Source organism: Epinephelus moara, chromosome 10, assembly GCF_006386435.1.
Source record: "Epinephelus moara isolate mb chromosome 10, YSFRI_EMoa_1.0, whole genome shotgun sequence".
Taxonomy (NCBI): domain Eukaryota; kingdom Metazoa; phylum Chordata; class Actinopteri; order Perciformes; family Serranidae; genus Epinephelus; species Epinephelus moara.
This window is the reverse complement of record NC_065515.1, coordinates 31,544,077-31,565,416: the sequence shown is the minus strand read 5'-3', so window position 1 is coordinate 31,565,416 and position 21,340 is coordinate 31,544,077. Positions and strand designations below refer to the sequence as shown.

The following is a 21,340-nucleotide window of genomic DNA, read 5'->3' as shown; positions in this document are numbered from 1 at the left end:
CTATTAATCATAGGGCGTAGATTTCGGGAGGGGGGGGGCAGAGGTCACATTCCTCCCAATATTTACAACATGTCCATTTGTCCCTGACAATAAAAGCATTAAGGTACAAAATTAAAGACATCCACCTTAAATTAATGCAGAAAAGGCAAAAATTCCTGTGTAAAAATTCACCACAATGCAGAAAAATTACATATTTGACGCTCAATATGTCCTGTGGGAGGACCAAATACCTCCCCCGTTTCATATGTGTCGCCCCCACAACTAAATCTATGGCCTTGCTATTAATCAATTAGTTTTTTAGTTCACAAAATATCAACAATAGTGAAAAAAATAATCATCACTATTTCTCACAGCCCAATGTGATGTTTTAAACTGCTTTCTGACAAACAATCCAACACCTAAAGATACTGAGTTTACAATGATGTAATATTCTCATATTTGGAAGACTAGAACCAGTAAATGTTTGGCATATTTGCTTGAAAAATGTCTATGCAGATTAACTCTAATATATTTACATACATATGATAAACACTGTTGTTTTCTGACAGTGGGATGGGGCTGGGCAATATGGAGAAAATCAATATTGACAATATTTTTGACCACATAACTCGATGTTAATATTGCGACAATATTGTAAGGTTGAGTATTGGTGCTTTGACAAATATTTACACAATGAATATCATCAGTAATGTGGATATAAATGTCTACGTGGGTAAAGGCACACAACAGAACAGCAAGAACAGTCTGGTAAATTCAGAAAATTACATCCCTTTAATACGACGCACCCTTTAAAACTACACAACATGGCGTATTAAGATACCCAAAATCTAAGACAGTATCTTGTCTCATATGCCCATGTATCAATATATATAGCCCAGTCCTAGATGGGGCCTGGTTATTTAATCACCAAATCTATTGTTGTCTGTGTATTGATCAAACTTTAAAGGGCAGTGTAAGATAAAGCACCATTGATAAAGCAAATGCTTTGGTGAAAAATCTCTCTCAGTCAATAGAAAATCAAATGCACCAACAGCATTAAAGGGTCAGTTCAATCAAGTCACACAAAAAAAATTTCCACTTAGTGGTATCAAACCATGCTGACAGTTTGGTCTTAGGTTTCGGTCAAGGTTTTGAGGCACACAATATAATGGAGTTGAACATATTATATATTTTGTAGCGCTCACAGAATTGAACAAAATTCTATTCACAGCATGTTTTTTGTATTCAGTGTCTCCATTACAGTCTGGACAATCTTCAGACTTTACTGACAAAAGTTTTCATTGGGTGTATTTCTCTAGTAGAAAGTATGCAAAAAGATATGAATATCTCAAAATATATGTATGTTAAAAAAAAAAAAAAAAAGCATATCTCAAAACCCAGGCGAATACCACCAAAACTATCTGCATGGCGACACACCACTGGTAAGTGAAAAATATGTTTTGGATGAATCGCCCCTTTATACCGAGCTCAACAGTGTTCGTGTTCCAACACCCTTTTCAGTTTTTAACCAAATACGCTGCTTATATATGTGACACGCAACTCATAATCTTTCTTTTCCTCATCTGTCAGTCTGTTTTCTGTTTCCTACATCATACCTGTATCACTGATAACTCTCCTTCGGATCTGTAGCGCTCTTTCCACTTCCCTCCCTCCATGACTGGGCCCTATACCGTGGGGATATATCTAAACAGGAATGGCACAAAGGGGGGTGTTCTTCCACAGTTTCTTAGTACAGTAAGCCCCCCACCACCTCCACCACACACGCACACACATGCACACATGCACACACTCCCCCTGCTTGCCATTTTCCCAAGACAAAAGAAAAAGAGGCAGCTAATATATTTGCAGCTTTGCGAGGGGGGTTGGGGGGGTGGAGGAGGAATCTGCTGCTAGGCTGGGCTTGGCAGACAGTATGTGTATGTGTATGTGTGTGTGTGTGTGTGTGGGTGTGGGTGTGGGTGTGCGTGTGTGCACTGTTTATCGTGAGTGGAGACAGGGGTATCACTCAGTGAGACAGAATACTCTGGGTTCCCCCAGCGGACGATCCTGCTATCACTGCACCACAACACTACAACAGCACACAGCAGCACTGTGCAGCTTCGCACCGTGCCCCTGCAGGATAGCATGGTACAGCAGGGAAGAGCAACAAACTTTGCAGCACAGGGCGACAATCTCGCTTTTCTACTCTTAAAAAATAGGCCTAAACTTCACTTTTATTCTTGCTCTACCCTAATTCTCTTAGAAGTAATTGTTGTGGGTTAAGCTATATATGGTTGAGGCATACGGGGAGGGGGGGGGGGNTTTGTGGGTGGGGCGGGGGGGGGGGGGGGGGGGGCACTGTGGGGATTTGACACGTGACAGATCATACTCCGTGGGCTCTATGCATGTACCTCCCCTCTTGGCCACTCACCATCACTAAAAATTGGAAAACCAGCTTTTAAGATCACAGCAAGTGGACAGAATGATGTTAACCAGTTTATTATTAGCGGATTAAATGCTAAACTCAGCACCAGCCATGGTGTTTCATTTTGGGTGTGAACTTCATGAGCAGCATTCATTTCCCATATGCTTGCAAATACAGAAGGGAGAGGAAGAGGGGTGTTGTGGAGAAATGTGGACTCAAAGAGGGAAGGATTAAGGATGGAGTAGAAGGGGAAATAAAATGCTGAAAATATAAAAAACAAGAAAAAGAGCAGAGAGGCAGGCAGAATGTCTTCAGAGAGAAGAGATAGAGGAGGTATTCGATGGACGGACACAACAGCAGAAGGAGGGAGGAGGAGAGCGAGGGAGGGAGGGAGGAGCAGCCCAGTTCATGCCCCTCTCCCCATGCAGCGAGGACTCCTCCCTGGGGGGACTCAGACTTTAAGCCCCTGCCCTGCTTTATATTCCCCTGGCTACTGCAGCCAGATCAATCTAGCTAGCTTCCCAGTGTAACTCAACCTAGTTCAGTGCAGCCTGGCCCCCAGAGCCCTCCATACAGGGTGTAGTTTTCGGAGGAATGGAGGCTGGAGGCAGGCAAATTTGTAAATGTACCACTGGTATAACCATATTAGAAGCAGACTTTAAAAGGACTATATCAGTGTTTTTGCGTATGTTAGCCCATTACTACAGTTCACATATACTTTACATTACTGTCAGCTGTTTTCAAAGCACACTGCACTGGTTTAGATTTCTGAATGTGTTTTTCGCTGTATAATCCATCACAGCGAACATTGTGCCTGCTTTTATTTTTTGTCAAAGTTAATTTATTATTTCCTGGTAATGCAACTGCAAGACTGATTTGAAAAGCCTGCGCTGCATTACTACACAAAAATAACATAACTCAAAATAATGCAGGCAAGATGTTCGCTGTGATGGATTATCAAACTCAAGTTGAGTTCTTGCAAGATGAGTTTTTATACCATATGGAAATAAATAGAATGCAATTAAAGCTGGGAAGGAAGTAAAACACATTTAAACACCCTAAACAGCATGTGAGCATCTCTGAGGTTTCAAGATTATGCTGAGCCCTGAAGTAGAATGTCACACATGGTCAGTTAATGTGTACAAGTCATCAAAGGACCATGGAGTTAAATCAGCTCTGAATTATTTTGTTCTTTCTAGAGAGTAACAACCACTCTACGGCCATGTAAATAGTTTCAACTCACTGTCTGTTACAACATTAATGTCATAACATATTATAGGTGTCAGGCCAGAGCATTTTGCATTTGCTCACGATTCAGACTGGTGACCTTCAGGGTAAGATCTGGTGAACCACTTAAGGCAAACCTTGGGAGGGGACAATAATTAAAACTACTGTGGGGCAATAATTCTAAATACTGTACTCTCTTCTGTCAGGTTATAAGTATGGCTGGTCAGTAGGGTTGACCCAAACGCTTCAAAGCTTCGATCCCTGCCATGGTAATCAATGTCCAAATCATTATTCAAAACCCATAAATTAAGAAATAGTAATCCAACATACTTCATTATGCATCAAAATGAACTATTATGCAGCAGATAAGGACATTTAAACTTAGTGATAGGCCCTCTTTTGACCAGGCGCTACAGGCTTACAGACACGATAGCGAGATATTGAGAAGTCGGGGTGACCTACATGTATAGTTCAACAGGTAAAGTGTGCACCCTTTCCCAGTCCCAGTACTATAATACAGGCAATAAGCCCTAAAAAATTATTGTAAAAAAAGATGTCAACAAAGTCAAGTGCCTGGAATAGCTGCAAAATTTACAAAGATGACCCACAAAAATTCAAGTGCCAGATAGGCAAAAAGAAACCTGTATATTACAAACCCTGAAGCTTCAAATAATCGTTAATCATAGCTTCAACGCCCCCAAACTGCCCCAGTTGTCAAATAACTCACCTAGGCTGCAAAAGTTAATGAGGATGACATATCACATGGTTAAATTAATTACCCATTAAACAACATCTGGGTGAAAGCCAGGATGCTTCTACCCCTCTGAATACCTTAAACTCCACCCAGTGATGAAAACCACAAGATGTGCTTGAAAGCCCCAGAGAAAGCTTTTGAGTGGACCTTGAGTTAAGATTTTTTTTTTTTGTCAAACTGCTTATTTATTGGTGTCAGTGACTACATACGAAGTCGAACTCTAAAAGCATCCTATAGTTAAAGGAATGCTAAAGTCACTCACCTATACACAAACAGACAATCTCTGAAATGAATTAACAGTCGGGTTCTGCTTACAACTCTATTGCAAATTCATTACCTCTTAATTATCAGATCACAAGCCAATATAATGGCAACTCCACATTGAAGTTGTGCTGTGCACACATGAATAGTTCACATTAATAATGTCACACCTCATTGGATATTTTTTTCTCCAACTATTCATATATATGTGAGAATTTCCCAACTGATGCCTGCTCTGAAATCAAAAGTATTGTTTAAGGTAAAAGTTGAGAGAAACCAGTTCCTGTTTGAGTATTTTTAATAACTGCAAGGAAAGCAGCATGAGCGCAGCTATCTTTTCCATATGTGTCAAACTTGCAGTATAATGGAGTTTTAAGGCTACAGTGGTTTGCAGCAGGCGAGGACCCCAGTTATCCAGCCAGCACTTCAACAGTATAATGACATAGTCAGCAGGGCTACTAACACATCAGCGCTGGAAACCACAGTGTCTCCGCTCACCCTTCCTTCACCTCTTCCTCCCGCACGCTCTCGTGCCCTCTTCATCACCTCCTCTCTTCCTTCCCTTCCCTCTCGTTCCCTCCATCCCCCACTCTCCATCCTCTTTCACCTCCCTCCTAAACCCCCTGTCGTCATCTTAGATTCCCCCCTTCCTGCATACCCCACCTTTTCCTCACCCTTACCAACACCCCTCGTCCCCCCTCTCGCCCCCCTTTTCCCAATTAGTCTGTCTGTGTGCAGCTACCCAGCCGATCTCTGCCCATCCTGCCGGTGCTGGTTCGCTCACCCAGCCCCTCTGGCGAACATGACAAAGAGAGATCCTCAGTATTCAAACAGACACACACTGCTTTCAAATGCCGAATGGCAGGGTCGACCTGGGTGCAGCTTTAAGCAAAATATTCAAATTCTCAGCCTTTCTTTTTTTAAGAATTTGCATGGATATGCATTCATTTGCAATGTGTAAAGGCACAAGGACAGCTGAGCCTGGGTTTTAGACAGAGGGGAAAAAAAATAAATAATGCAGAATAAAAATGTATGATGGCATGAAACCTTGATTGGGCAGACTGGTGGAGGTTCAAAACTAATAACACTAAGTCACAAACAAAATGACTCTCATGCATTTTTGTCACCGAATTACTGATGAGCTGATGACTAGTATCAGTACGTTTACCGAGAAAAGGGAGTAACTTAGACTGTGATCTAATGTACTGTAAACAACAGACTTCCTGAATAACTTCCTGTTTCCTCAATGATCTCCAAGCTGCACCAGATACTGAAAGGTTACTGGATGTGATACTATGATGACAGAAGGAGAGAGAACGAGACAGAGAAACACAGAGGCAAAGACATTAAGACAGAGAGAAAGACAGGAGGAAAGAAAAAAACAATAGAGCTTTTGAACATCTTTAAAAAACATTACGCTGCTAATCTTAAATAAAAGGTAGCCCTAGTTGTGACATGATGACAGTTTTTGTTCCTGAAGGGGCCGAATCCTATTACTCTTTTTTTTATTTCCATACCTCCCACACTAAAGCCTTTTCGCATTAACATGATGAAACCAATAAATATGGAAAAGGCACAAGAGATTAATCTGCTGTCATGTTACAGACGACAGCATATTCATCCAATGCTTTACAAGTATCAAACAATCCATATGAGCAACTTCTTCCAATAATGTTTACCAGCCCACTACATTTTTCAGAACAATAGCATTATTTTCTTCAACCAATAAATAAATGCAGGTATGGTGGTAACTGGAAAGTGTTGCATGAGTCATATTATAGTCAGAAACAGCTTGACCACAGAGAGGCATGCATATGAATGTTAACCCCGCTTGGACAATGTAAATTTTGTTTTCAGGGCGCATGTCAGAAATGACAAAGCTACGGGTTATTTTCCTGTGAGAACTACTTAAGCTAGAAATTGACAACGTGAGTGCCAAGCAGAGCTACTTGGTGTTCACAAAGACAAGATATTAAGAGAGTGGGAACAACGATTTAATCCCCCATTTCAGGATATGGTATCCGTGTCCTGAGCAGGTAGCTCTGACCTCTGGCCTTCATGTCAAGGGGGCATAAATGTAAATAAAGGCAATTCTCTGGTTGGGATCAACATGGTAAATTCATTTTTCTTCAGGTAATATCTGAGTGATTCCTGTGTAGATGATCGCAGAATGGTCAACTGGGACCACAAGCTGAAAAAGAATGTGTTAATATAGATTTATCTCAGAGGCTTCATGGTAAAATCTCTGCCATTGTTGTATATTCAACAACATGCATTAGTAACAGTCATCAGAAGGGACATTTAAGCCTTATCTTATTCATATGTGACCAAAGCTAATTTTTGAGGGGCAGCTAAATAAATTTATAGGAGTGCAAACATCATCTGATGCAGATGCTGGTTGAGTGATATGTAAAGATGCAGAGTAAGAGTGAGAACAAGGAAAAGGAATAGACAGAAAATGACAGACAGACACACACAGAGAGACAGGGGAGATGGCAGGGAAGCCAGATTTAGAGATGGAATAAAAAAAAAAAACCTTCAGAATAGTGAGGAGAGGTGCAGAAGAACAACGGGCAGAGGCACAGCCTCCTCTGGCCGCTGCAGACCTCAGACCCTGCAGAGATTCCTTTCATTAGGCTTTAATAGTATGCTGCCGGCTTGCCATTCTGACCTGCGCTCTGTGCCAGTAATAAGAACGGCCTTCAAAGCCGGACCAAAGCAACAGAGCTGCTTGAGAGGGGGGAAGGTGGAGGGAGGGGAGGGGGGGGGTGATGGAGAGAGGTGGAGGGGCACATGAGCCGATGAGGTGCACTTTCAAATTGACATGGGGGCGTTACATTTTCACATCCTTGCTCACTCTGCCCAGGCTGATAGGAGAGGGAGATGGGGGGAAGAGGGAGTTTTGTCTCCATGGATTTTTTTTTTTTTACTCCCCTCCACAAGTTTCTGTTCCCAGTGACCCCCCTCTGCTGCAGAGTGTCTGTGTTACAGGAGGTTATTTTGGTTAACAACGGTCCCATGTTAGCAGAGCCTCTCTCTATGGGGGTGCAGAAGGTGGCAGATTGATCTTCTGGCCTCTTCAAACACCTGACAGGTATATGTGTTCTTACATTTACATTCATATGTGTATGTGCCACCTGTATGGCAAGAAGAAATCCTGTTTGCTGGGGGAAAAAACTGTCACTTTCAAATCTGCACTTCTGGACCCTTAAGGACATCACAGATGCCTAAACCAAGGACAAAATAAAGGCCTCAGCGTGGCCCTCCTGTGAAGCACAACAACACACATTTTCACTGGCCTCAACACCTTACACTCCCCTCCTGAATAGAAACGTCACTGGAAAATTAGCGTCTCAGAAGCCATTGGATTTACCCTCTGAGTTGTCCTTGCTCAAGTTTAATAAGGGTAAAATGTTGCTTGGATTGTTTTTTTCTCTCCCTCTTTAGGCTATCACGCACATGTAGTATGAATTCATCAATTTGTGTTAACAAGAAGGATAACATCCCCTTAACCTCCCACTGTCCAGCCCCAAACTCATTCCCCCGTCTATCAGCAATTAATGAGTCACCTTTCATATAAAAACATTCCACTGGGGTAGTATATACGCCGTCCATTGTACTGAACTCATTTATTTTCTGCTTTTGCCACAATGGATGTATTTATTTATGTTATGGGGTGAAGGGGCACACTGCTTGGAGAATAAGTATATGGCGTCAACAATAACAGTGTGCATTATTCCAGTGCTAATAACCTGTCCTGCTGATGTCCTTTCTACATATCACAGATGGGCTCAGACAGGGGAGAGCGGCAGTATTATGCCTCTGCCGAGATCTTCCACTGAATATATTACCATGTGATAGGGGGAGATGTCTCACTCCCTAACACACACACACACACACACACACACACTTGTAGTGTTGGGCCAAGAGAGCTGCATATGCCCCAAACATACAAGCATGGGCTTCATTAATGAAGTGCCAGGAGGAGAGGGAGAGGGATAGAGAGAGAGCGGGAGCACGTGTGTGTGTGTGTGTACGTGTGTGTGTGTGTGTGTGTGTGTGTGTGTGCGTGCGCACCAAGCAGCCGGGGGGGATTTCCTTCTTTAAGCTTTCAGCTCCCACTGGGCTTAGCTCGACTGTATGAACCCTGATGTGGGCCTGCCTCTAACACATGGCGTCACAAACACTCACACACATACGCTCTCCGCGCGCACACACACAAAGAATGTATACATTGAAGCTCAGCAGGAGGGCAGCAGTGCAACACTGGCTCCTAAACATTTGGCTGTGGACGTCTCATTGACAGATGTACATGGAATCTAGCAGAGGAGGTCAGGTCATCGCTGCACCCTCCTCTTCCTCCATCTCCTTCCCCTCCCTCTCTCCATCCTTCTCCTCCTTTACACAACACCCTATTTGTTCTGCCATTGCTTCTATCTCCGTCCCTGGCCGGTGGCTGCTGCTTGTGCCACGTATCGGGTAGTTAAGAAAAAAATGCATGCCAATTAAGCCACATCTTTATATGTGTGATAGCTCTGTTGGCAACAGCGGTATCTGGTTAGGGTAAGTCTGGCATCTGATACCGTAAATACCAGCTTCCTGGTTGACAGGGACAACCTGTTTCCAAGTGTAGATGCACTCTTTCTTTCTCTGTGACTGCAGCCATAATACTGAGGGAGTTTGGCAGCATTCACAAATATAATACACAGTACTTTTGGAGAACATGTACGCAGCATCACAGTAGTCGGTCAGTTAGTCACTTGCATATGTAAAGCCCAACAAGAAGCTCTGACAAATAGATGTAGAATTCATTATGAAACAAGGTTGAACAATGTTTTGCCACATGACTAAAAACCTCCCTGTTCCCTTTTCTAAAATCTCTGTTCCCTTACTGTGGCCATGTGTGCAAAAACAGTTTCAAACAGACCAAAACAGCAGATACATGTGTATGTTTAAAACACTAATGAACAAGAGGTGCTTCATGAACTTGCTGACTTATTTTTTTACATGTGGTGTCATCTTGATCTATTGTCCAACAAAAATGGTAACTGTTGACCACGTAGAAACTACTTAAACACACACAAATGATCCATTACTGCACACTGCTTTGAAACAATTCGTCCTGGGAGTAGAGTGGCAGTGAAGCCTACGTACATCTGTAGCTGAATCCACTACTGTCCACCTGCAGCTTGGGAAATACAAGCAGCCAACAGCTCTTTACTCCACTGCCAAAAACACACCACCGCTTTCTTTTACGCCGGTCACTGGGCGATGCTGGAGAGATGTGAGCAGCGGGGCGTAAAAACACTTCCCCTGCTCTCTTCTTCCGTCTCCACCACCCATCTTCTCCCAGGAAGCCGGCCCAGAGGTCAGCGCAATCAGGACCCATGAGCAACAAAGGGCCCTACTTAGGCGTCCGGCTCAGTGCCCGAGCCAAAGGCCAGCTTAGTGGGGCGAGACTGTCCATTAGGCAAGACCCTGGAACACCCCAGGGATCCGAGGTGAAAAGGGTTAGGAAGAAGAATAAAAACACCATCAACCCAGACACACACACACACATATTCTCAAAGACATACACAGATCATATGAGGCCTTGTTTGACACTGCTGTCAGGGTGCAGTGAAGGGGAAAGACGAGACCCTGTGACATGCTGAGACATCACACACAGACATGTACACAAATGCGCGCACACACATTTAGGCCTATACCTCACCACACACACAAACACAAAAAAGGTATGAATTTCCATCTTTTTCATGTCTCAGTTTCCCACACCTCGCGCGTTGCTGTTACATCTTCACAAAACTGGCTGTAGCAGCCTCCAAAAAGCTGGCAAAATAGGCTCGTTCTCAGCAGCTCGTCAAAACACATCACTACTTTTCTGTCTCCGATCTTTTTGGAGGATGGGTGGGGAAGTTGGCCCCCTGTGAAGAGACTCTGACCTGACAGAAGTGCTGTACTTTTCTCTTCAGTACCCTCTCCTTCACTGCTATCAACTACCTTCCTACCTACCTTCCTCTGTCGACCACTCTCGGCCTACACAAACGTCTCCATGTGGTGCCTCACTATGTCATTGAAGAGATCACCTACTAAACTACTTATTGGTGGGGGGGTTTCACATAGGGTTGTGGTGATCACTGCAATATTGCAATACCAGGCTAGGACCAGCTAACTGCACGGAATGCCAAGTGACTGCAACAACTGTTATGTACTTTTTTTTTGTAATGGGAGTGCCACATATTTACACTATACTACAAATGCCAGCAGTGTGATGTGCCACTGAGCGTCTATTCTGTGCTGAGCTCTGCATGTTGGCCTTTTCTTCTGGTCACCGAGAGTTTAAAGGTATTCAGCTTTGGGGACAATCCTGCAGCCACTCTTCACTCTCACTTTTTACCCAACCGGGGCAAATACCACAAAGACCAATGGTCACATCAGTGAACAACAACAACAAAAAAGGAGAATTAATACTGAACCCATATAGACCAGTGGGTTGGTTCTCTCTCCCAACATGCTTCAGCCTTTCACTTAACTTTTACTTCCGTGGATATTCTAAATCAGAGCAACCAGGGGCAACCAAAGCATCTCAGCTCCCGTTGCCGTTTGTTTTAAAACTGTGTAATCTTTGTCAATTAAAAAGCGACAATATACCCAATAAAACCCTAACAATAAAGCTTATTGACAAAGCATTAAAATCAGGTTAAATTAAGCAATTTGCAATAAACTGTTAAGCTACCCTTAATCACTGCAGAGGAAATTTCTTCACTGTGACAGCACTAGTTTCACATTGAAACTTGTCAGTTTCTCAGTAACTGTGTAAACAACCTTATGATTGGAGTCACAACAACATTTTATGTTGGGTTTGTAAACCCTGAGGCCACAAAATTGACGCTTCACGCAACAAAAACATACATGTACATTTTTGGATTTCTGCAAACAAAACATCTCACTCCTGGAACTTTCATGCCACCAACTTTCCTGTCTGCCAAACTAACTCTCTGCCTTACACTGTCCTCCATCTTTTCTCAATGTCTTTCTCATACTGTCATTTCACATGCCTCTCACCTTGCAGTCATCCTTCCACCTCTCTCTCCCTCCAATGTCACCACTTCCTCACCTGCTTCCAACTTTACCTGTTACCAGTTTTTGTGTTAAATCTCCTTTTAAACTCATCTACTTCCCATTCTCCACCTCCTCTTTCTCACACCTGCCTTTTCTCCCTTTCTATATGGCACCCTCCTTTGCGGGCTATACAAGGTCTCAACTGAGGATCACATGTCATTGTCTTCAAGTCAGCATCCCTGGCCCCCTGCTACCAAACCTTCCTACACCCACCTTGACTCCTCCACCACTACATCTCCTCCTCTCCTCAGGGTCACTCAGCTCCCTCAGGGCTGAAGTCACCAATCATGCCCACCAGCTCCTCTCCTTTACCTCAGTCCTTCAGACCACTGCTACCTCACCCACCCGATCGAGCCCCCTTCCCGCCTCCCCCACCCGGGGCCTGTCCAGGGCTGTGGCCACCAATCACATCATGTCAGGCAGCCTGTCCTGATGGAGCACGGTGTCAGAGCAACACTCAGAGTTGCCAAGGTTGAAGCCTCGAGAGACTCTCCGCCTCTCTTCTTCTCTCTCTCTCTTTGTCTGTCCCTCCCTCCCTCCCTGTCTGGCTGATGACACAGTGGGCTTTTGAGCAGAGATGGATATACAGGACTACGTGAACAGAAAATAAGCCAAGTATAGCCTGAAGTCATGGTATCTCAAAAAAACTTGACAGTGGTTAAAACTAAATAAGCACAAGGACAAGGCGACTGGAGTAACATATTAATAAAAGAGAGACAAAAATCAAACTGGAAACTATCTAAAACTGTTAAGGAAAAAGCTACAGGTAAAATGATTTATACATTTTGAACACTCTCACTACATTTGCCTCGTTCCCATGTCTAATTTGCCAAAAGCAGGTGACATGACATCCCGTTAAGACACTGGCCACTCTGCTACAATGAAGTGTGATACAAGGAAATATTTTTACAAACTAAAACACCTGCTGTAAACATCAGGTACTGGTGTAAGTCCAACTGAAACAAAGGACAAGAGCTTTTTTATATGCTCTGTGTTTTGCACCAAATTGTAACACTTACACGAGGAAATCTCCATCATTGAAGAAGCAAAGATACCACTTACTCCACCTCAGCTAATTAGTACAAAATGCAAAGTAGCATCAACACATAAAATGCCTTAAATAAGGTCTGTGACTCAGTTTTTCCCAACTGGGGAAACTTTTTCTTTGCTACTGAGATTGCTCTCTTCACCACCTACATGTTCCAAATGCAACAAGCTCATAAAAAAAAGGCCTCCTCGGAAATGTAGGAAGTCACAAGGAAATTGCTCATATGGAGGGGAAAAGTACATGACTATTTTTTTCACAACACAAGTACTGCAGTGCAATAAATATAACAAATCGATTATACATAGCAACGTATATGTCTGTATCAAAGCAAAGATTTCCTTTTAGGATCAAATCACACCTACTGTAGCCTTGGTATAAATGAAAAACAGCATGTTATGCGTTCAAATCCATGCAGTATGCAGCAGGAAGATCAAAGGTTCCCCTATTAAAATGTGTGGAATGGCCATAGAGACTTAACATCAACTTAAGTTCATAGCTTAGAGTAAAATCTATTCATTATTCAATATTTCCTTTATTTCTCTCTGGATATTATGCTGCAACCAGCCGAGCAGTTGATATGTAATTTGCAATTTCCTGCAACAGTGTCTTTAGAGGGGAAATATGAGATAAGGTGTTTGGGAACGTGAAGGCTGATGCGGGCAGGGAGCAAGAGATACAAACGAACAGAAGAGATGGAGGGATAAAATAAAGATGGGCATAAATAGAGTTATGATGGTGGAGAAACAAAAAGACAAGACGGGAGACAGAGAGTGAAAAATAGGGAAAAGATAAACAGGGGCACCCAGAGGTTGAACCAGAATGACGCAGGATGAAGATATGCCTAGAAAGCAAACACAAATGTTATCACTCTGTGTATGTGTGCAAGTGAATGCACGATATGCAAGTAAACTGGGTGAGAAAGCTAACTCTAAACTGGAAGGAAGGAATGTACAAGACAGAACAATAGAGAGGGACAGAGATGAAGAGTGTTTGACAAAAAAAAAAGATCAAGCGTGCAACTAGCATGTGTGTCAGTATTTCATCCATTTCATAGAGCACAGACAGGTGACAGTGTCGATGAAAAGGTTAACAGTAGGACAAGTTTCTCTACTGCCAGCATTTGGAGATGTTTTTTACATGCAGTCATAAGGATCTAGGTAGGCCTATATATCTGTTTATCTCCAAAATATATAGAGAGAAACAAAACATCCGTATAAAAATCCAACGTCCTTGACACTGAATGCCCCACTATGCCTAAAAAAAGCTAAATATACAGACAGTACCACTATATGTGGCCATGGTCGACCGTTGATCCACACTTCCACCAGCAGGAGTACTGTGTCCCAGTTAATATGGATTTCTGCTTAGGAGTTATAAAAAACAAACAAACGAAAAAAAAATTGATTTGTTTTCAACACATATCTCTCCAGATAAGGGATTTGATAGAAGTACACTGAGTTTCCCAGGCTTGCAGCCACACCCCCTGAGGTATTTCCTTTCTTATCTCTTTTTTCCCAACGACGCTTTATATAATTTCTTGAATTTTTGTTCTCTGAGGTGACACCCTTGTATGTTTTGCCTATAATATCTTTGTTACCATCACAAGCACCTACGAATATCTGTCAAAACTGACCTGTAAGTACCTATAAAAATCAGCACGACTTATTAGACTTCAAATGAGATCCAATTTTACAGAAGGAGGTTATTCCAAGTTGAGTTGAATATAGATCAGGTGAGAGTGACACCTTACGTTCAGCCTCATTAAATATGTTACTTAAGAATTAGATGGTTTACATAACACTTGTTTGTTTAACTTCTTTGTTAAACCCTTTGTGTACATGGCGGGTGGACAGCTGGGTGAGTGAAATGTATGGAAATGACATCAGGACAGCCCAAAGTCTGACTAAATAAATGAACAGAAAGACAAACACACATATGTGCATGTTAGAAAATAAAACTTATTCAAACACATAATAAATGCAATGGTAAAGTTGGAGCTCATCAACCTAAAAAATATGTTTTTGCTGGCAGAGTTGGACTGCAATTCGCAGAGGGGTGTATCTGTGTGAGTAACTTAACATTTTTAAATACTGCGGCGCTGCTCACAGTCTCTTTAAGTTTTCAGATGGTCGTCTGTTTGTGGAACTTGCTGAGTGTTTATCATATTATCCTCTGTTCTCTACAGAGGAGTGGGCCCTCTATACACCAAACTGTAGCTAGCTAGAATTAACTGGCAGGACCATTTTCCGTGTGTGTGTGTGTGTGTGTGTCGCAGCGCACATATGTGTGTATGTGTGTTCTGTCTGCTGTGTTTTTTCCACAACTTTGGGATGAGATCTGAGAGGAAACGGACAGATTTCCATCTGTCTGCTTCATTTGCAAAAAAAAAAAAAAAAAAAAAAAAAAGCCCTTCTTGCGATTCAAATATATGCTTTAGCCACCTCTCTCCTGCCCTCCCTCTCTGTCCTCCATCTCTCCATCTCTCCCTCTCTATCCAAGTGGCATCTGTGGATGACCAGGGCATCAAGAGTCTCAGGGGCTGAGGGAGGAAAAGGGGGAGCAGGAGGGGAAAAAGAAAAAGAAAGGAGAGAGAAAGAGAAAGAGAAAGAGAAAGAGGGAGCAAGCGCCTCTCACTTCATATTTCCTCAGCACCACCCCGGCGTGCCAGCCAGCCTGCAGTCTGTTCTCCTTTGAGCTTTCTATTCTACCACGGAACAGAAAAAAAAAATCAATTCATATTTCCATAATCCACACTCCTGTCTGTCTGCATGTCTTTGCCTCTCCCCCCCTCCTTCCATGCCTCTCTCTGTCTCCCTCTTTCTGTCTCCCTCTCTCTCCCCCTCTCCCCTGGGGTAGACTAACCCCTCCACCCCGATCCTACGGCCTACAAATGTCATTACGCTGAGCAACAATAACGGCCTAAACAAAAGGAGGCCTTGCTCTGAGCTCTGAGCCCCTCTGTGGAGACTGTTGGCTGCTGCTGCCATATGCTGGCCAGCTCAGGCCGCAGAAAGAGACAGAGACTGTGGCTACAGAGGACTTCAGCCTTCAGCCCCACAAAGGAGGAAAGGAGCCCTAATCCTGGTAATGAGGCCCGTGAATAAGGCCTTTATGTATACGGGGGAAAGGGCCAATCCCTCTGTACACAGCACGCTAACTAGCCATCTTAAGGGCCATCTTATCCACACAAACGATCTGGTCGACAACAGAATGAAAGAAAAGTAAGGTTGTGGGGGGGCTAAAACGAGAGACGTGTCGGAGAGGAAGGATGAGGCAGGCCCGTGACAGCACATACACTATGTTTACACTATTTTTTATTTCATCTCTCTTGGGTTCAGCTGCTCTTTTTTACTCCTTTTCCATCACTTCCATTTCCTGTGCCTACCTCTGCAAGTCTGTAATTTCTTGCTCACACTCTCGTTCCCTCACTCCCTCTACCTCTTACTCTGATAGCATGCTCTGGTTCTTGTGGGGCAGGCAGACATTGCCTGAAGCATCTTTCTACAAGCCCGTTTATTCCTCAAAGTGGATCAGAGAGGCAGGAGAGCTGTTTAAACTCACTGGCTCGGCTGCTGTGTTGAGAGGTAGTTAGCCTACGCACATATTGTTGTCTTTTTCTCTATTTTTTTTCGAGTTGTCCTTTTTTTTTTCCCTCTTCGGCCCATTGATGGGCTGCTGCAGTCATCTGTCCAGTAATCTGCTCCAGGACCTTTTCTGTGCTGTGGCCACTTTGGGAACAGAAACGATATGTTGCATGTCTTGTTTTCTTCCTGTCAGATCTCTGGTCCTCTGTCATTCCTAGACTAACTAACTAAGCCACAGCAGCAGAGAGTAGGAGTCATTGAGTCATCACATGTTGGAGCAACAACAGGAGGATGAGTCAACTTAAACTATCTACATCGTGATGTGCACAAGGTAGAGTTTCATACGCATATTATTACAGGCTGTGTGATTGTTTTGATCAAGTTGGATCTAGACTGTGGTTCTTTGAAGGTGAAGCCAGAGAGAAATAACAAAGACACCCTGCTGAGGTGGTGTATTTTTCGAAGGGTAAAGAGCAAGGCTTTTAAATAAAAGAGATATCAAATCAATTTGAATTATTCCAAAGATTTTTTTTTCCGCATACGTGCACGTTGTCCCCCTGGGACAGCAGATAAGACCTGATTGGCTTTAGGGATAATTTGGGTTTATGACAACTTGGGTTTTATTTCATCGTTTTTGCCATCATTTCTATCAGTAACGTTAACACAGCACTCACCAAATTAAAGTTACACCATCAAAAGAAGTTAGATGGGGCAACAACCATTTAATAAGCATTTAGACAACAGACTGAGAAACAAACTCCCAGGAGGAGAAAACTAGGGATGCACTGATATGACTTTTTATCTCCTGATAATAATTTCAGCACTTCAACTGAGGGTATCCACCCATACCAGGTACTAAACTGATACCACTGGTTTCTTTTTTCCCAAATTTAAATCAGTATACCTCAATACGTGTAACTTACTGGATTGAATTTTATGCAAGGTAACATGAGGACAGGAGTTGCTTTTTTATTTATCACCTCCACCAAGGTTATGTTTTTGGTTTTGGTTCGTTTGTCAGCAAGATTACCGAAAACTACTGGTCCGCTCTTCGTGAGACTTGGTGAAAGGGTGTGGCATCGGCCAAGAAAGAACCAAATAACTTTTGGAGTGGCCTCCAGCCTTACTTATGTTATTAACATAAGTGGATCAGCCATTTCATAGCTGTATTAGCCTTGACTCCAATCTGCAAAAAAAAAAAAGTTTGTACATCCCATTACAGGTTAAAGACAGACTTCCTAGTTAAACTTTGCCCTACTGTACTTACTATAGTTGTGCACACACACAGTAAGGCAATATAGCAGAAAGTTTGGGTTGACTTACTTTCAGTTTTAACTCCAACTAGTTTGCAGTTTTGTTAATCTGTCTTGTTGTAAACTTGTTGGATAGTTTGCAACCTGGGACTGTCAGTCTGCTTGTGCTTCTTGCCCCGTCTGACTTTCCTTGTAGCAATCCTTCCCACATCCCACCTACTTCATTGATGAGTACAATGTTATTACAATCAATAAAAAATGATAACCAAAGATAAAAAAATAAAACCCAAGATGGAATCATCCTTTAAACCATGTCTTCATCAAAATGTGATTCTTGAACAATACAGCCTGGTGGGAGACTGAGGTGTATATAACCCTGCAACACTTACCTCTGACTGGTTTAGGGAGGAACATGGTGTTCCAAAAAATATTGCAAAACAGCTGCAGGTTTTGCTTTCAGATTGAAAATGAACCCGATAATGCTATAAATGTGAAACAATGGGAAGCAGACACAGTAGCACAATGAGAGAGAAAGCAAGAGATACAAACAGAAAGAGGGAGAGAGAGAGAGAGAGAGAGAGAGAGAGAGAGAGAGAGAGAGAGAGGGGAAAACAGAGGTGTGCATTCCTGTCACGGTTGCATGATAATTACTGATTCGTCGGTTATTGAAGACCTGCTCACTGCTTTTCATTACCAGCAACAGACGTACAATGAGACAGAGAGAGAGACAGAGAGGAGGAGGAGGAGGAGGAAGGAGAGAGAGAAGGAGAGAAAGCACTGATAGGGATGAGGAGGAGAGTGGTAGTGGTGGTGGTGGTGGTGGTGGTGATAGGTGTTGGGGGGAGGTTACCACAGGATGGCAGGGTGAGTGAGGGCATTAGGCAAGGAAGGGAGATGGGAGAGGAGGAGGAGGTAGAGGTTGTCTGTAACAGTGAACGAGAGAGGGAGAGAGATTTGGAGAGAGAGAGAGAGGAAGAGAGTGAGAAAAGAATGAAAAAGCAGAGTGTGTTCCAACCTGGTCTGTGTGGTCCTGGGGGAAGCTCCACAGCACGGTTGGATCTAGAGGTAATTGACAGACAGCATTAATCAGCGGGTGAGAAACACACCGTCTTCGCTAGCTGCCTCAGAACACATACATATTAATGAGAGGGGTGGGGGCAAGGGTGGCTGCTGCGAATCTGTGCACGCACACACACACATACACACACACTCTTACACTTATATACTCACTTACACACACACACACATATACACACACATATACAGAGCAGCGCACAGTGAAAGACAAGAGAGAGAGAGCCTAGGCGGTATGTGCTGTAAATATGCTAATCTATATTCTCAGTGTAGATATGATAGCTTATATTATACACCAAATCATGCACGTTTATAAGAAAGTCATATCAACACACACTCTAGTTTATTTGCTTAATTATTCCTACATTGATACAAGCCTAGCTGTTTGCTGGAAGCTAAAAGGGTTATTACTATAACAGGGGTTTGTGATTGTTTTTCCTCTCCTGTAAATAACATTAGTGACGACCGATTAAGCCAAATTGATTATTCAGTTTTTAGATGGACAGGAAATTAACCAATTCTGATATTGTCTATTACAATTAAAGGTCCAGTGTGTAAGATTCAGGGGGATTCAGTGTTATCTTGCGGAGAGGATTGCAGATTGCAACCAGCTGAAACTTCTCCTGGTTGGAAATCATTCCACGTTCATTGTTCAGGAGGTTTTTACCAGGAGCTGAATCATGTGCAGAGGTCTCCTCCTCTCCAAAAGAAACAGACCAGGGGATTAAAACTCAAAAAAAAAAAAAAAAAAAAACACTGAAAAAAGTAGTTTCACATTTTAAAAAAATGCAGCGGTTTTTCAACGCTTATTGTTGTGGAGGGGTTTCTAACTATGGTGGCCGAAGCAAAAACGCAAATGGCCCCATCTAGAGCAAGTGTTTGTTGTGTCTAAACTACTGTAGAAACATGGTGGTGCAACGTAGCCATCTCTATAAACAACATACTTAAATATTAATCAAAAAACTAACATACATTAATCACCAGTAAAGAAATCATTAGTTGCAGTCCTTGCCAAACAAATATGGTTGTTGTTTTTTAAAGAGTTTGTTTCAAAAGACATTCAGAATGTGAATCAGGTTATCAATGTTTTAAGTGAATAACAGAGACACAGACAACAACAAACACATGAGCGTACTGATAGTTTAATGCTATAGTGCTAAAGATGGGCATTGTTCATTAAAGATGGAGTTGGCCAATTGACAAAAAAACTAAACTGCACAAAACAAACATTTATTTTTCCTTAATAAGCAGCCAGTTTACTGTTGCCTTGGTGTCACTCTCGCAACGTGTTTCCAACTCTCTTAAAGCTTCCCGACCAAAACACGAGCCTCGCTTCTCGCAGGCTTATACCATGTGGTTGAAGAGGAAGCAGCCACCGAGCCATAGCCTGAACACAGGGGTCTCTGGTAAACATGGCTTCCACAGCTCCAAGGTCACCCTGTGACCTCGACAGGAACAGCAAGGGTTTGAAGAGATGAGCTCTCGCATGCCAGGTTCACTGTCATGGACATACAAAAAGCCTACAGGCTCATGAAAACACCCCCACCTCTGTCTAAACAAGGCTGACTGAGAGAAAGTGAATCTGGAAGCACCAAACCTTTTGATAGCTTGAATATATCAGTCAGAAAAACAATAACTGAGTTCAACAGGATGTTGTGTAAATCCCTTAACTAAAGAAGTATGACCATTTTAACACAGGCTAAATGTGGGTATGATCCTGCTCTATGCACATGCCCAAAAAGATTAATGTAGACATTTATAAAGCCAGAGAGGAGGACCCCTACCTCAGTAAAGAGGGCATGCAATAACATACAATGTGTAGAGTAGCTTCATGGCTAACACACCAGGCTGCCTGAGAGAGAGAGGCATACAATGGACAAACGGATGACAGGACGCAGCAGAATCCATCATGCCTTACATAATCCTGTTGGATAATTTCATGGGCCCCATCTTGAAAAGAGAGGCACAAAAAAAAGCAGCAGAGCTCAAAGCTCTACACACCAACTCCGACCCCCCCTCCCTTCTCCCTACCCTATGATCTGCCACAGTTAGGGCTATTTTATGCTGATTTACTGGGTGAGAGGATGGGAACTGCTGCTGGAGTGTGATACAGAGCAGAAGAAAAGGGGCAGGAAGGGAAGAGGGTGGGGGGGGTTTACTGTTTGTAACTTTTGGGAGCCATGCCTACTTTCTGTTGTGACTGACCAGGTGTGTAAAGGTATGAAAATATGAGGAGCTTCAAATCTCTACTTTGCCAGTGTCCATGTACACGGCTGCCTCTTGGTTGACAGTACAGGAGGAGTGTGACTGAATTCAAGATCAAGTTCTAATTGTGGCTGCAACACATATTGCATGTGCCAATTTCTCCACAGCAGACATTTTAACTTGTCGGGCAGGAAAAGCACAGGTGACAACCTGTAGCTGCATGCTACATGTAAATGAAATCATTTATTTCAGTAGCCTTAAATTTATCTCTTGTATCAGTTATTACTAGGAGTGGGGGAAAGAAATCGATGCAACATAGAATCGCAATATTTTTGTGTGACAATATTGCATCACCACACAGTGCCAAGTATCGATTTTTTTATCATATAAATTATCAATATTGCAAAT

At 42.8% G+C, this 21,340-nt stretch overlaps 1 protein-coding gene across 2 annotated transcripts in view; it reads right to left on the bottom strand.

Moving 5' to 3' along the window:
* The window catches only part of dennd1b (DENN/MADD domain containing 1B), a 116,512-nt gene that overhangs the window by 72,629 nt on the left and 22,543 nt on the right, over positions 1-21,340 (bottom strand). For both annotated transcript variants that reach the window (XM_050054253.1, XM_050054254.1), the window contains exon 3: positions 18,669-18,712. In XM_050054253.1, the coding sequence (XP_049910210.1) occupies positions 18,669-18,712 (44 nt within the window). The remainder of the gene's footprint in view (positions 1-18,668; positions 18,713-21,340) is intronic.